At 34.3% G+C, this 12,883-nt stretch overlaps 1 protein-coding gene across 3 annotated transcripts in view; it reads right to left on the bottom strand.

Annotated features, from left to right (window-relative positions):
- Window positions 1-9,419: 9,419 nt before the first annotated feature.
- LOC136026154 (uncharacterized) overlaps window positions 9,420-12,883 on the bottom strand; it is a 119,859-nt gene continuing 116,395 nt past the window's right edge. For all 3 annotated transcript variants that reach the window (XM_065702455.1, XM_065702457.1, XM_065702456.1), the window contains exons 17-18: window positions 11,404-11,653; window positions 9,420-9,806 (exon numbers count right to left, since the gene is read on the bottom strand). In XM_065702455.1, the coding sequence (XP_065558527.1) occupies window positions 9,686-9,806; window positions 11,404-11,653 (371 nt within the window). In that variant the 3' untranslated portion in view covers window positions 9,420-9,685. The remainder of the gene's footprint in view (window positions 9,807-11,403; window positions 11,654-12,883) is intronic.

The raw sequence follows: 12,883 nt of genomic DNA, 5'->3' as shown, positions 1-12,883 counted from the left end.
AAATATGCAAGCAAAAAAAATGAAATAAGTGTACAACATTGGCATAGAAATTTCTGAAACACTATAAAGCACAATTTTTCGTTTTGAGCCAGATCATATCTTTTTAATTATCTATAGGTTTACTGGAATATATGAAATATGCATGATTTAATGTATTATTTCTTAAGTTGTGAGCTCACAAGTACAAAGAAAATGATTTGAATGATATTTACCATCAGTATATACCCGTCTTGTTCACAATTATGACACATATTCTTCTTTCGAAGTTATATTGAAAAGCTATTGGTCTGAACCCTAAAATCAGCTATTTATTTTTAGATCTATCATACTGAGCTTCACTTGTAATTACTGACATAATTAATTTCAACCCTTTTAAGTGCTTTGCCTCTGTCACGTCTAAAGATCATATCTGAATTTTTAAAACCAATTGGCTATAAACCGTTATGCACCTAAAGCTTGCAGTTATGCTGCTCTTAAATGGAGGATCAGCAGGGCAATGTGTGTTCAATCACGCTTTGATTCTCCCAATCTGCATTACCCATGGATCTTCTCTTTGAGAAGAACTTGGAAAGCAATTCTTTGCTAGTATCTCAGAAGTGAAAAGTTTTAAATGCGACCAAGGGCGTATCCAGGACTTTTCTTAAGGGAAGGAGTTTTTTTCGTGTGGAGGGGGAGGGTTTACAAACAATTGGAAATGTATCGAAAATTTTTCTTTTTACATGTTTTTTTTATGTTTTTATGTTTCGGACAAAACTTTCGGGAGGGGTCTCAAATTCTGTGACCCCCTGGAGACGGTGTTGAGTACGACCTAAACGTGAGATAGTTATGATTGAACAGCTTAGCACCTCCAACCTCCATTTATATTATATATTGTTACATATTACGTATCATGCTGTATACTTCTTTATCAAAATATGATACTAACAGTTTAAATCCTATTAAAAAAGGCTCAGTATTAAAACAAGTCTAGAAAAGAATAGCTTCTAAAATAAGACGTATATATATATATATATATATATATATATATATATATATATATATATATATATATATATATATATATATATATATATATATATATATATATATATATATATATATATAGTTGTCTGTCTGTGTGTCTGTGGATCAGGTGACGTCATGTTTCTGTGTTGACTGACGTCATGTTTTCGACTGACGAAATTACAGACCGGGACATCGGGACACAAATTACGACCGGGACACCGGCACATCTATATATATAAAAATAAGTTGTCTGTCTGTCTGTGTGTCAGGTGACGTCATGTTTCTGTGTCGACTGAAGTCATGTTTTCGACTGACGAAATTACGAAATTACATTGGGACACAAATGACGACAAGGACACCGGCACATAGGAAATATAAATGACGACCGGGACACTCAAAGAGAAAGCGACCGGGACACAAGGAATGTTCGATTAGCAATCACCATCAACAAGGCACCGGGACACAAATGACGACCGGGACACAGGGAGTATAAATGACGACCAGAACATAAGTAAAAAAAGCTAAAAAAAAACTAAAAAAAGGTAAAAACTACAAAAAAACTAAAAAAAAAACTAAAAACTAATAAAAAAATTAAAAAAAACTAAAAAAGAAAAAAATAAAAAAAGGAAAAAAAAATGAAAAATAAAGGAGAAAAACAAAACTAAAAAAAAATAAAAATAAAAAAAAAATAAAAAGAAAAAAGAGAAAAAACTAAAAAAAAGTAAAAACAAAAAAAAATAGAAAGAAAAAAAGGGGAAAAATACAAAAATTTATTTCATCATATACCATTTCAAAAACGAATGTATAGCCTATACAAACCGGGACACCGGGATACAAATGACGAACGGGACACAGGGAATATAAATGACGACCGGGACACAGGGACACAACTACAACGGGGACGCCGGGGGGCACAGGGGGATATATAAATGACGACGGGGACACAGGGAATGTTCGATTAGCAATCACCATCAACAAAGCTCAAAGGCAATCATTAGAATCATGAGGTACAACTAAAAAAACTAAAAAAAGGTAAAAAACTAAAACCTAAAAAAAAGACCAATTCAAAAACGAATGTATATACAGACCGGGACACCGGGACACAAATGATGACCGGGACACAGGGACACAAATACAACGGGAACGCCAGGGGGCACAGGGGGATATATAAATGACGACGGCGACACAGGGAATCGTCGATTAGCAATCACCATCAACAAAGCTCAAGAGCAATCATTAGAATCATGAGGTATAGATCTGAATACGGATTGTTTTCCCATGGACCATTATATGTTGCATGTTCAAGAGTCGGTAAACCAGACAATCTATTTATATGCACAGACAATTGGACAGCAAAGAATGTTGTATATTTGCAAGTTTTACGTAGTTAAAAACATATATATATATATATATATATATATACAGGTTGGACATAGGGAGACAACTACAATGGCTCGTAACTAATATGGCGCGTAACGACTTAGGTGCGCGGGGGGGCTTGGGGGGCGCAAAGCGCCCCCACCAACTAGGTGTTGTTTACAGATATGATTATACGTTCTATCAAATCCTTAGTCTCGTTTTTTTTCAATAAATTGCTAAGTTTGTTAACATTGCAGTCGCTTTCTATATACCAAATTATGACTTGTTACCTGTATTAGCTAAATAAAGGAAATTGGCCATTATTAAAGCAGTAGCTGCAACCTAATCAAGAGTGAACCACTGCTCACAGTGATCGTAACATAAATAACAGTTTTAATGGAGCTATCTAGTAACAAATATTTCCCATGTAAGACTTTTGGTCGGCAAGACTTTTAGTCGTTAAAGTCCATTCTGGAGGAATGTACAATTATAGTTGACTCGTTAACTTGAAATTCACGGGACAAAGATTTTTCTTCGAGAGGTAAGCCAAATGAAAATTCGAGTTGTAGAGGTACAAAATCACTAAATTTACTCGCTATTAACTCCATCGTTAGGATATAATATAGCAAAAAAATAATGCATTCATACTCTTGTCAGCGCTGAAGTGACAACACTGGTGGCCACTATTACAGTTTATAAACATTGAAACAACATTTTGTTGTAATTCATCCAAATTAATTACTAACCTTTTATGATAATTTCATTGAGGATGCACCTTGCATTAACCACAATGGACTATGAATGATCGATTTCTATTTCGCTCTCCCAGGCTTTTAAATGGTAAGTCAGCTTACAGTGTGATTAGTTCTTTTCCGTCCTTTTTTTACATGGAGGCAGAACAGGAATATGAGCCACCTAATTTTGCCTGTATCCTTTTTAGACACCGCTTCTGTTTACCCGAAGCTAGGTTCAATGAATTGGAATCTGTTCAAGCTTTACATTATTAAATAAAAAAACAAGTTTTTTTAACTGAAAGTAAGGAGCGACATTAAAACTTAGAACGCACAGAAATTACTTCGTATATGAAAGAGGCTGCCTCCTCATCAACGCCCCGCTCTTTACGCTAAAGTTTGACTCTTTCTCTCAATTCTTTTTTTTTAAACAGTAAAAAACTTTAGCGTAAAGAGCGGGGCGTTGATGAGGAAGCAGCCTCTTTCATATACGAAGTAATTTCTGTGCGTTCTAAGCTTTAATGTCGCTCCTTACTTTCAGTTAAAAAAACTTGTTTTTTAACGTTTTTGAATAATGCATGTTTTGATTTTGGCTCTCCGCAGAGGAATAATCAAAACGAAATTTGCATATTTTTTTTGGCTTAATGGCTTTCTCATAATTTTGACCGAATGATTTTGAGAAAAAAAGAGCGGGGGACGAAACCTAGTTGCCCCCCGATTTGTTGGTTAATTAAAAAGGCAACTAGAACTTTTAATTTTTTACGAATCTTTTTATTGGCAAAAGATTTACGTAACTTATAAATTACCTTACGTAAAGAACTTTTGTATTCTCATGTTTTTATTACATATATGAGGGGATTCGCCCCATCGTCAGTACCTCGCTCTTTACACTAAAGCTTAAATTTTATCCCAATTCATTAAGAATGACCCCCTGAATCACAAAAGCCGTAGAATAAGTAGTTGAAATTACTGAAAATACTTTAGCGTAAAGAGCGAGTTATTAGAAGGAGGTGAGCCCCTCATATGGGTAATAATTTCTGTTTGTTTTAAATTTTATTGCTGTTCCTTACTTCCAGCTGAAAAAGCTTTTTCACTTTTATTTTTTAATTTTTTTTTTTTTTTTAATAATGCTAATAGCCTATATCCTGCTCTCCCTTCATGGAAAATTTCTTCTCCCATTATACATTCTCTAAGGAAAGTTCCCCCAGCATATCCCCCTCTTCTCAACCTCTCCCCCAAACCAAAAAAATCCTCCTGAAAACGCCTGTATACTTCCCAATAACCATTACTATATGTAAGCACAGGTCAAAGTTTGTAACTTGTTGCCCCTCCCACGGGGACTGTGGGGGAGTAAGTCGTCCCCAGAGACATAATTATAAGGTTTTTCGACCACGCTGAATAAAATGGCTATCTCAGAATTTTGATCCGTTGACTTTGGGAAAATAATTAGCGTGGGAGGGGGCCTAGGTGCCCTCCAATTTTTTTGGTCACTTAAAAAGGGCACTAGAACTTTTCATTTCTGTTAGAATGAGCCCTCTTGCAACATTCTAAGACAACTGGGTGGATACGATCACCCCTGGGAAAAAGAAAAAAAACAAAAAAACAAAAAAACAAAAAAACAAATAAACACGCATCCGTGATCTGCCTTCTGGCAAAAAATGCAAAATTCCACATTTTTGTAGATAGGAGCTCGAAACTTCTACAGTAGGGTTCTCTGATACGCTGAATCTGATGGTGTGATTTTCGTTGAGATTCTATGACTTTTAGGGGGAGTTTCCCCCTATTTTCTAAAATAACGCAAATTTTCTCAGGCTCGTAACTTTTGATGGGTAAGACTAAACTTGATGAAACTTATATATTTAAAACCAGCATTAAAATGCGATTCTTTTGATGTAGCTATTGGTATCAAAATTCCATTTTTTAGAGTTTTGGTTACTATTGAGCCGGGTCGCTCCTTACTACAGTTCGTTACCACGAACTGTTTGATTCCACCATTTCAGCTTTACGAAAGCAAATTTGTCCGCGGAAATAGAGAAGTTCCCTTTTTTTCAATCAATAAAATGTTACTGATTATAAGTAGAATCAATTGGGATGGGAATATCCCCCATATATTTTGAAAAATATCGCTGTTTTGGGCGGATGGCATTGCAATAGAAAAAAAAACGACAAATTTGCACATACCTTCTGATTTTAAACCATGTATTTTGTCCCTCTAAATTTTCGAGAATTGACGCCGCTGGATGAGTACTCTTTTCTTTAGTCACTAAAAGGTAATTTTTTGTCAGAACTTATTTAACAGTTTGTTAGATTAAACAAGGGAATCGTACCTAGCTGTAGGGGCTCATCCCCGAAATTATTAATGTATCTGAATCCGGGTGTATTGCTTTACATGGCGCTGTTGACACTATAGTCCCCTTCTTGGTACGGTTTGATTTAGTTAAAAGACTGAATTAAAAAAAAAGCTATAAAGAAGTGGAGAGACAGTGGCAGTTGATAAGAGAATATGCTTATGAGATAAATAAAAGAATTCTCTTAGAATCCGACTGCATGTCACCTATGTTTTGAGGAAGGTCTGCTCCACACTGGGAGCAATTTACTCTATTGACATCTATGTAGAACCTATTTCTCTGACTAATTCTAATGAAATATCACAAGTATAATACTGTAAACAAATTTGGGCTATATACTTCCACATGAGGGGTGGGGGGGGGTAAAGTTTAGCGGGAGCAGGTCTGCATGCAAAATGTGCTAGATACAATTATTCTGCATATTATGAAGTAAGAATTGTTTTCTAACTTCACATTGTCAAAATACTTTACCCCTACCCTTCTCTAATGTGCAAATATATAGCCCAAATTGTATATTTCCCATTTATTATGTCACTTTCTGTTCTTTGTAAAAGTATCACGCTAAGCTAAAAGAAACCGATTCTACAGTGCGCCAATGGATGAAAAAATTAATATAGGCGTTATAACATAACAAAGCTTACAAAACTATTTAAATTTTTTAATTACTAATCATAGCGACTCAAATGCGAAACTAAGGAATTTGTTTAAAGAAACTATAGCCCAAAATTCAAGGGTATTCGTCAAATTCCATTTTCACCGTAAACCAGAAATTTGCATTCGACCGCTATACATCCGAGCTCTAATGTTATTGTTAACACCGTGTTTTGTGTATTTAATTTACTACCAATAAATCTATATTTTTCTGCGTAAATTTTGTCGTTCTTATGCAGTAGACTGTAGGCTACTAACAAAAAGGCAGGACATGAGCTCCTCCGACTTAGCGGCAGTTATCAAGATTAGGGTGTAGCATACAAAAATAAAATTGAAACTACTCAAAGGTTTTTTTTTCAATTTGTATCATTTTGAGTCTAAACGACTCAAAATTAAGAACACTCCGACGATTTTCTTTGAAATACCCAATCGGGTGACGAAAAACTGTTTCTTAAGTTAACAGCAGACAAAACTTTCCTTTCATTTTATCAAGCTTCCATATGAATCTTGGCCGTAACCATGTCGATCTTTGCCGTTTAAAGTTACTATGATGACTTCGCCCGAAAAAGGAGTACTGTAGACCCGGTCAGACTTATCCTTCGCTACATCTGTATTTTTTAATGGCACTTCTCGTGGGTATTTAAAAAGAGTAAATGTTTGGCCTAAAGAGGAATTTCATCTTATAGACTGAGGGACATTGTCAAATGTGGAACTACTGCTTGTGTGCACCACAAGAAGTGCAGTAAATAAGTGACGTGTTTGTCTTCAAATTCCGCTTTAAAATCGCTCAGTTTGAAAAGAGGAACGTGAAAGCACCTATGAGTGCGTTGCAAGCTACAGTATTGAACGTCCATCAGCCTTCACAAAAGTGTCTTTAAGTCCTTCAAACATGACAAAGAAATTAAATGGTTGGCAAAGACAGGAAGAAATCAGGAAATCAAACAGTTCATGGTAACGAAATGTAAGTAAGGAGTGACACAGCTCAATATTAATTGAAACTCTAAATAACGGAAATGTGATATCAATAGATATACTAAAAGAATCGGCTTATTGTGCTGATTCCAAATATATGATATTCATTAAGTTTAGTGTTACCCATCAAAGGCTACGAGCATCAGCAAATTTGCCGGATTTTTGGAAAAGAGGGAAAATACTCCTTAAAAGTCTAAAAATCTTAATGAAAATCACACCATCAGAGGACCTAACTTTGGATGTTCCAAGCTCATATCTATGTATGAAACGGTATGTCTTCATCGATTTCTCTTGTTCAAGTCGGAGAAATAGAAAACAAAAAACAAAATGTCACTGCAATTTTCTTGAAAATTCACAAAATGCTGATATTAGATTTTGGAAGGACAGTCGGAAACACTCCCTGTCCAGAATCACAATACATTTTGCAAATTTTTCAGCGTTTGGAGTGTAGGATAATAGGCCATTGACCTACCATATTTTAAAATACAACAATAACTTTCTTCACAAAGTAAACGCCAAAAAAAAAATCTTGGACATTTTCTCCGTTAAAAGATCAAAGCATTAGGATGGATCAGACCAGTAACGTCCTTCTTTTATCTTTGAAATTTGAGAAAAATTTTTGGGATTTAATTTCTAATGAAAAAAACCCTTAAGCAAACTATTTCTAGAATTAAGGGAGGGGTGGTAAATTTATCGTTTTTTCAGTGAAAATTCGAAAAAATTATTTGTCAATTGAAATGCCCCCAGAGATATTTTGAAAAATCTAGGGATGACGCGGCAAATTTTGGCCATGAAATTTTAGCCGTTAAATTTTGAAATAGAAACGTCTTTGACAAATCAGCGAAAAAAAGACGAAAAAAATGGCACCAAATAGCCTTAGAAGTTACGGCTTTCCTTTGAACGTGTAATTGTCTTTGGGAATCAACAGGCTACTGATGTTTGAATTTTACCGACAAAAAGTCATGTCAAATTTAACCAATTAGTTTTGTATATTTATTTTCAAGGTAGCCGCATTTGTAAAAATGTGGTAGAGCCCTAAAATTTGTTTTTAAACAGTCAGAAGAAAAATCTTAGAAAATCGTCGTCTTCAGGTGTGAATGAACCTAAGATGGGTCAAAAATTTTACTTTTTTTATTTAAAACAACAAAATTAATTATCTAAATAATTAATTATTAAATTATTAATATTAAATTATTTTAATAATAAATATTTATAATTATTAATAATTAAAAATTATTTTATGTTACTGTCTTTTTTACTCTAAACAAACAACATTGAACCAGAAAATTGAAAATAGAAAAATAATATGCCCTTTAAAACGACAAAATTAATATAATGTAAGAATAGAAGAGAGAAAAGAGAAAGATCAAATTATAGGAAGAGCTAATAGGTTGATTTTTCCGACTTTTAGGCCCATACACTTCACACAAGCTCTCTTTTTTTGAGATTTTTTTGCCAGTCCCTCCTTGTGAACATGTACAATTAACCAAATACACGGGTGCAAACTGAAATTTTGTCTAATGACCAGTAGCAATTTCAGGCCTCAAAATCTGGGGGGGGGATGTACGAAAGGAATACATTTTACGTAAGCTAAAAGAAATCTAACAGTAGAAGTCAGAAAAACCGGAGGTATCTGCCACTAACACCTGCAGCTACTGTTTGCTCAAAATCTTATTTCTTAGCTTTTTCTTGATCCTATGTATTGAGCCAACACAGATTGTCCAATTAAGTGGGCATCAAGTCATGTATTGTATTAAAAATGAAATAGTTGTGGGAAAAGTCAAGTCATGGCCATTTGTAGAAAAAACCAAGACAGATTGTCCAATTAAGTGGGCATCAAGTCAAGGTTAATTTAGGTTAAGTCAAGGTTAATATTTTTACACTCCAGCAACATAAGAATCTAAAAAATTTTTTTTTTTTTTAAAGTTATGTCACGGTCAGAATTGGGCAGCATGAAGTAAGTACACCAGATTCGGTTCACTCTTCTGAAAATAGGCTTACTAGAAACTCCTGTAAAACATTCTAAATTTCAGAAAAAAAAACATTTCATTTAATGCTCTTTTCTTTCTGATCTGCTGATTTTAACCGCATTTATTCTATAGCCTTTTGCTATAGAATAAGTAAGGCAAAATAAATTTGCTATAGAATAAGGCTGAGCAAGTATATAAGCTGGAACATTAGATTGAGCAATGTCAAACTTGCTACAGATTTTTGTAACACTAATCTTGACAACATACGTTTGAAGCTTATTTCCATGTTGTAAAAAATTTTCAGGCTCTCTTAATAACAAAAAAAAAAAAATATAAAATTCAAAATTTTCTTACTCCGAACAATTAAACACCAGTTACAAGGATTTAAGTTTCATATTTATATATTTGCATAATTTTATATTCATAATAATTGAGTAGATCTAAAAAGCCGAAAAGTGAAGTTTAAAATATAAGGCAACAAAGACTACACTAATCATCTGTGGAATTAAAAAGGCCTTGATATCATTCACTAAATGCTCCCTGGGATTAACCTGCGGAGCTGGGTTCAACTGCAAGTCATATAAGTTTTGTATTAGTCTCTGAAACTTTCATTACACTAATTGCTGGTACTATTTTTAGCTGCACCACATTAATAAGGTCTACCATCACCACTACGTAGCTGAATTATTACACCACCGGATTCTCTTGGTCGAACTTCAACGTAGCTGTAATCGTTCCCATGGAATCTCTTTCCGTCTGTCTCTTTGTAGCTAAAAATTAAAAAATGAAAGAATTTTTACATGAATAAACAGGCCCAAACACTAGCATGAATTAACGATTTTTTTTGTCATTCTTAGCTTACAATTGAGAAGATATAAAACTAAGGGTCTTTGAACCCTAGTTTTTATTTTTGGTTTTAAATTTAGTTTTATTAGCTTCTTTGGTTTAGTTTTTCCTGTAGCCGAATATTGGCTAAGATTTTATTTTATTAACTGTTCTAAGAAAAAGTTCTCAGTCCTTGTAAATTCTTATTTTTCGAAAAATTAAATTTTTTCAGCAGTTAAGCCAGGTAACATTCATTGTAATTTTGTTGTTATGGATAAAAAGTCATACAACTGAATTGTAAATATTGATTATAAAATTGTATTCTTGGAAGGATATTCAAAAAAAAAAAATGTGTGGTTTCTCTCCAGCTTAAGTTTGAAGCTGGTCAACCGTTTGTTCAACTTAAAGTCCATTTTTTTTATTATTAAAAATATCTTGGGTGTTCTAAAAATGTGTAATTTTCTTTTGTAAAAAATAGTTAACGAAATCTATTTGGCTTTGTTTCGGTTTATTGTTCTCAGCTTTTAAACTTCTAAACTTGCACATTGTTCTCCATCCAATACCTGATACAAATTAGACCTATTCCCGCAAAAGCTGAAAATCTAGTTTTGTTCTGATTTAAACTCAATGGCTTTAATTTAATAAAAATAGGGGAGGGGAGTGAGTTTCTCAGAATCTAGAGGGGGGGGGGGCAGTTTTACTGTTTTTTATTTTATTTTAATAAGAATACCAAAAAGAGAAATTTTTTAGTCAACAATTTTCGATTAAGGTGAAGAAGAGGTCAAAAATTCAGGGGGGGGGGCAATTCTCCCTCCAATCGATGCAACTGTGTAAAAATGTGATACATGTTTTTCAGCTTTGGAAACGACTGCACATAACATACCGTGGAACTTAACGTTTACTTATAGCCACAAAATGAAATCAGGCCCTCATTCTCCCCATATTTTCTACATTTACCCATATCAACAAATGTACAATTACAGAATGAACAAAAGAATGGGCAACAAAAAGAATGAGAAAAAGCATAAGCAATCATAGAAGGTATGATTTTAGAAGCACATTAGTCGCTAAGAAAAAACTTTCCGAAACAGGTATAAATGAACAAGAACCCATTGGACCTAGGATTTTGGCATAGTTACAATCAGACCTAGAACTGAAATTTACCACATGCTGGATGCACATTTTGACCCGTCTGTTCCTAAGGCTTGGCCAAAAGCCCTTCCGATACGTCCTTCTTCCCAAAATGATTAGAGTTGAAATATTGGTATCCCTCTTGTTGAATATTGATATTACAAGCCCTTAAACCGTTTCGTACCAAATGAATGGCTTCAGGCAACCCCTGATATCCCCTCCCTGCCGCAAGCGGTATTAACCTTCCTCTTTTTGATATACCGAAATTATCTATGCCTTAGAATTATTACTTATTGAGCCCTTAGCCCTAGGTTTCCTCTGTCCAAACGAAGCAAACATTTCTTCTTATTAAAATAATCAAATTAATTTAACCCAAGAGAGAACAAAAGAAGTTAAAAATAGCGTAAATACCTAGATCGACTATGAGTAGTATTTTCAGAGCTTTCGACGACCTCCATTGTGTATCCATCCTTTGTTGGTACTGTCTTTTTAGAGTATCGTTGGACATAATCGGTTTCAGCATCGCCAAAGGTCTGAGGTTTGTTTGACTTCACACGGATAGTTTCACTGAAATTTTCCGGTGGAGGAGAGCGAAGAGGTGCTATCAAGTCCCGCGAATCACGCCGGGAGTTGAAGGAACTGGCAGGAAGAGGTGTACTTCCTATTAAACAATAACGGAAACTTAGAAAAAATATATATACTACATTTGTTAATGAAAAACTGAGTATTTTTATCCTTATTTATGAAGCCTGATTACAAGGACTCATCCCGGGGGAGGTTATTGGGTTAAAACCTCCTCCTCTCCTAAAATGTCTGTCCGACTCTTAAAAACATGACAAAAATGCACACAATTTTTTGCATGCACTTTTCAAACTTTTTTGAGCCCCTCCTCCCGAAAAGAATGACCCCCAGAAAGAACACAAATCCTGGATGCAACCCAGCCTGATCACTGCGAATAATGTCAAATAAACATTATTAATCTTATACTTAAATGTTAGCATCATTTATTTTGTACTTCCTTAATTCCTCAGAAAATAGTTCCGTTTTCTATTTATTATAATAAATTTATTGTCCTTGTTCTAGCATTAAAAGTCATTGTAGCAATGCAAAAGATGTTATGTAACTTTTAGTCCGAGTTACAAATGAAGGCTCATCCGTATTCTTCAGAATAGATTTAATCAAATTGACCTAAAAAGATCTCGCAGATTTTTTTTTTCTTTTTTTTTTTTACCTGACGCATTTTAGGCTACAATTTCGATCACGCCTTTTTTTGCTTGGTAGACGTATAAGTAAAAACTGCGCATAACTACAAACAACTTAGTTTGGAACATTTGGAACAACGTTTGTCGGATGACAGCCGTAGAAAAAAGTATACTCCCTTGTGAGCCTTAGAAAACTCACCTACTCTTATCAGGGTTGTCAAGAATCTTTGGGATTGATGCGCCAAAACAAGCAAAAAAGGGACGCTTCTAGTGGCCTTCAAGAAAACTGGTGATTTAAATTAGCTATTTGGCTTGACTTAAACTCACATTTAAGACATGTAGTTCTAGTTGCTTACTTAAGTTTTATTTAGCAGTTCAGTCACGTGTTTCTTCGATTTCCATTTTGGAAAAGTTTGCCAATTCTTGGAATATAAACACAGCGACAGCACCATGTATAACAAGACAGAAAAGCGTAAACGCAGTTTTTCACTATTGAAGAATAAAAATAAAAATTAACGAAGTTTTGTTTAGGAAAAAAAAAATCAGAAATGTCCCTTTTAAACATTTGAAACATTTAAACATTTTATTCCTGATGCTTCAATACTTCACAAGCAATTAAACTTTTCTTAGTTTTTCAGAGTGTGAATACGTTTTATTCGTAGCAACGCTACGACTCGACTAAGAATCAT

This window comes from Artemia franciscana, chromosome 4 (assembly GCF_032884065.1).
Source record: "Artemia franciscana chromosome 4, ASM3288406v1, whole genome shotgun sequence".
NCBI classification, from domain to species: domain Eukaryota; kingdom Metazoa; phylum Arthropoda; class Branchiopoda; order Anostraca; family Artemiidae; genus Artemia; species Artemia franciscana.
The sequence above is the reverse complement of the archived record's forward strand: the minus strand, read 5'-3'. Positions and strand labels throughout refer to the sequence as shown.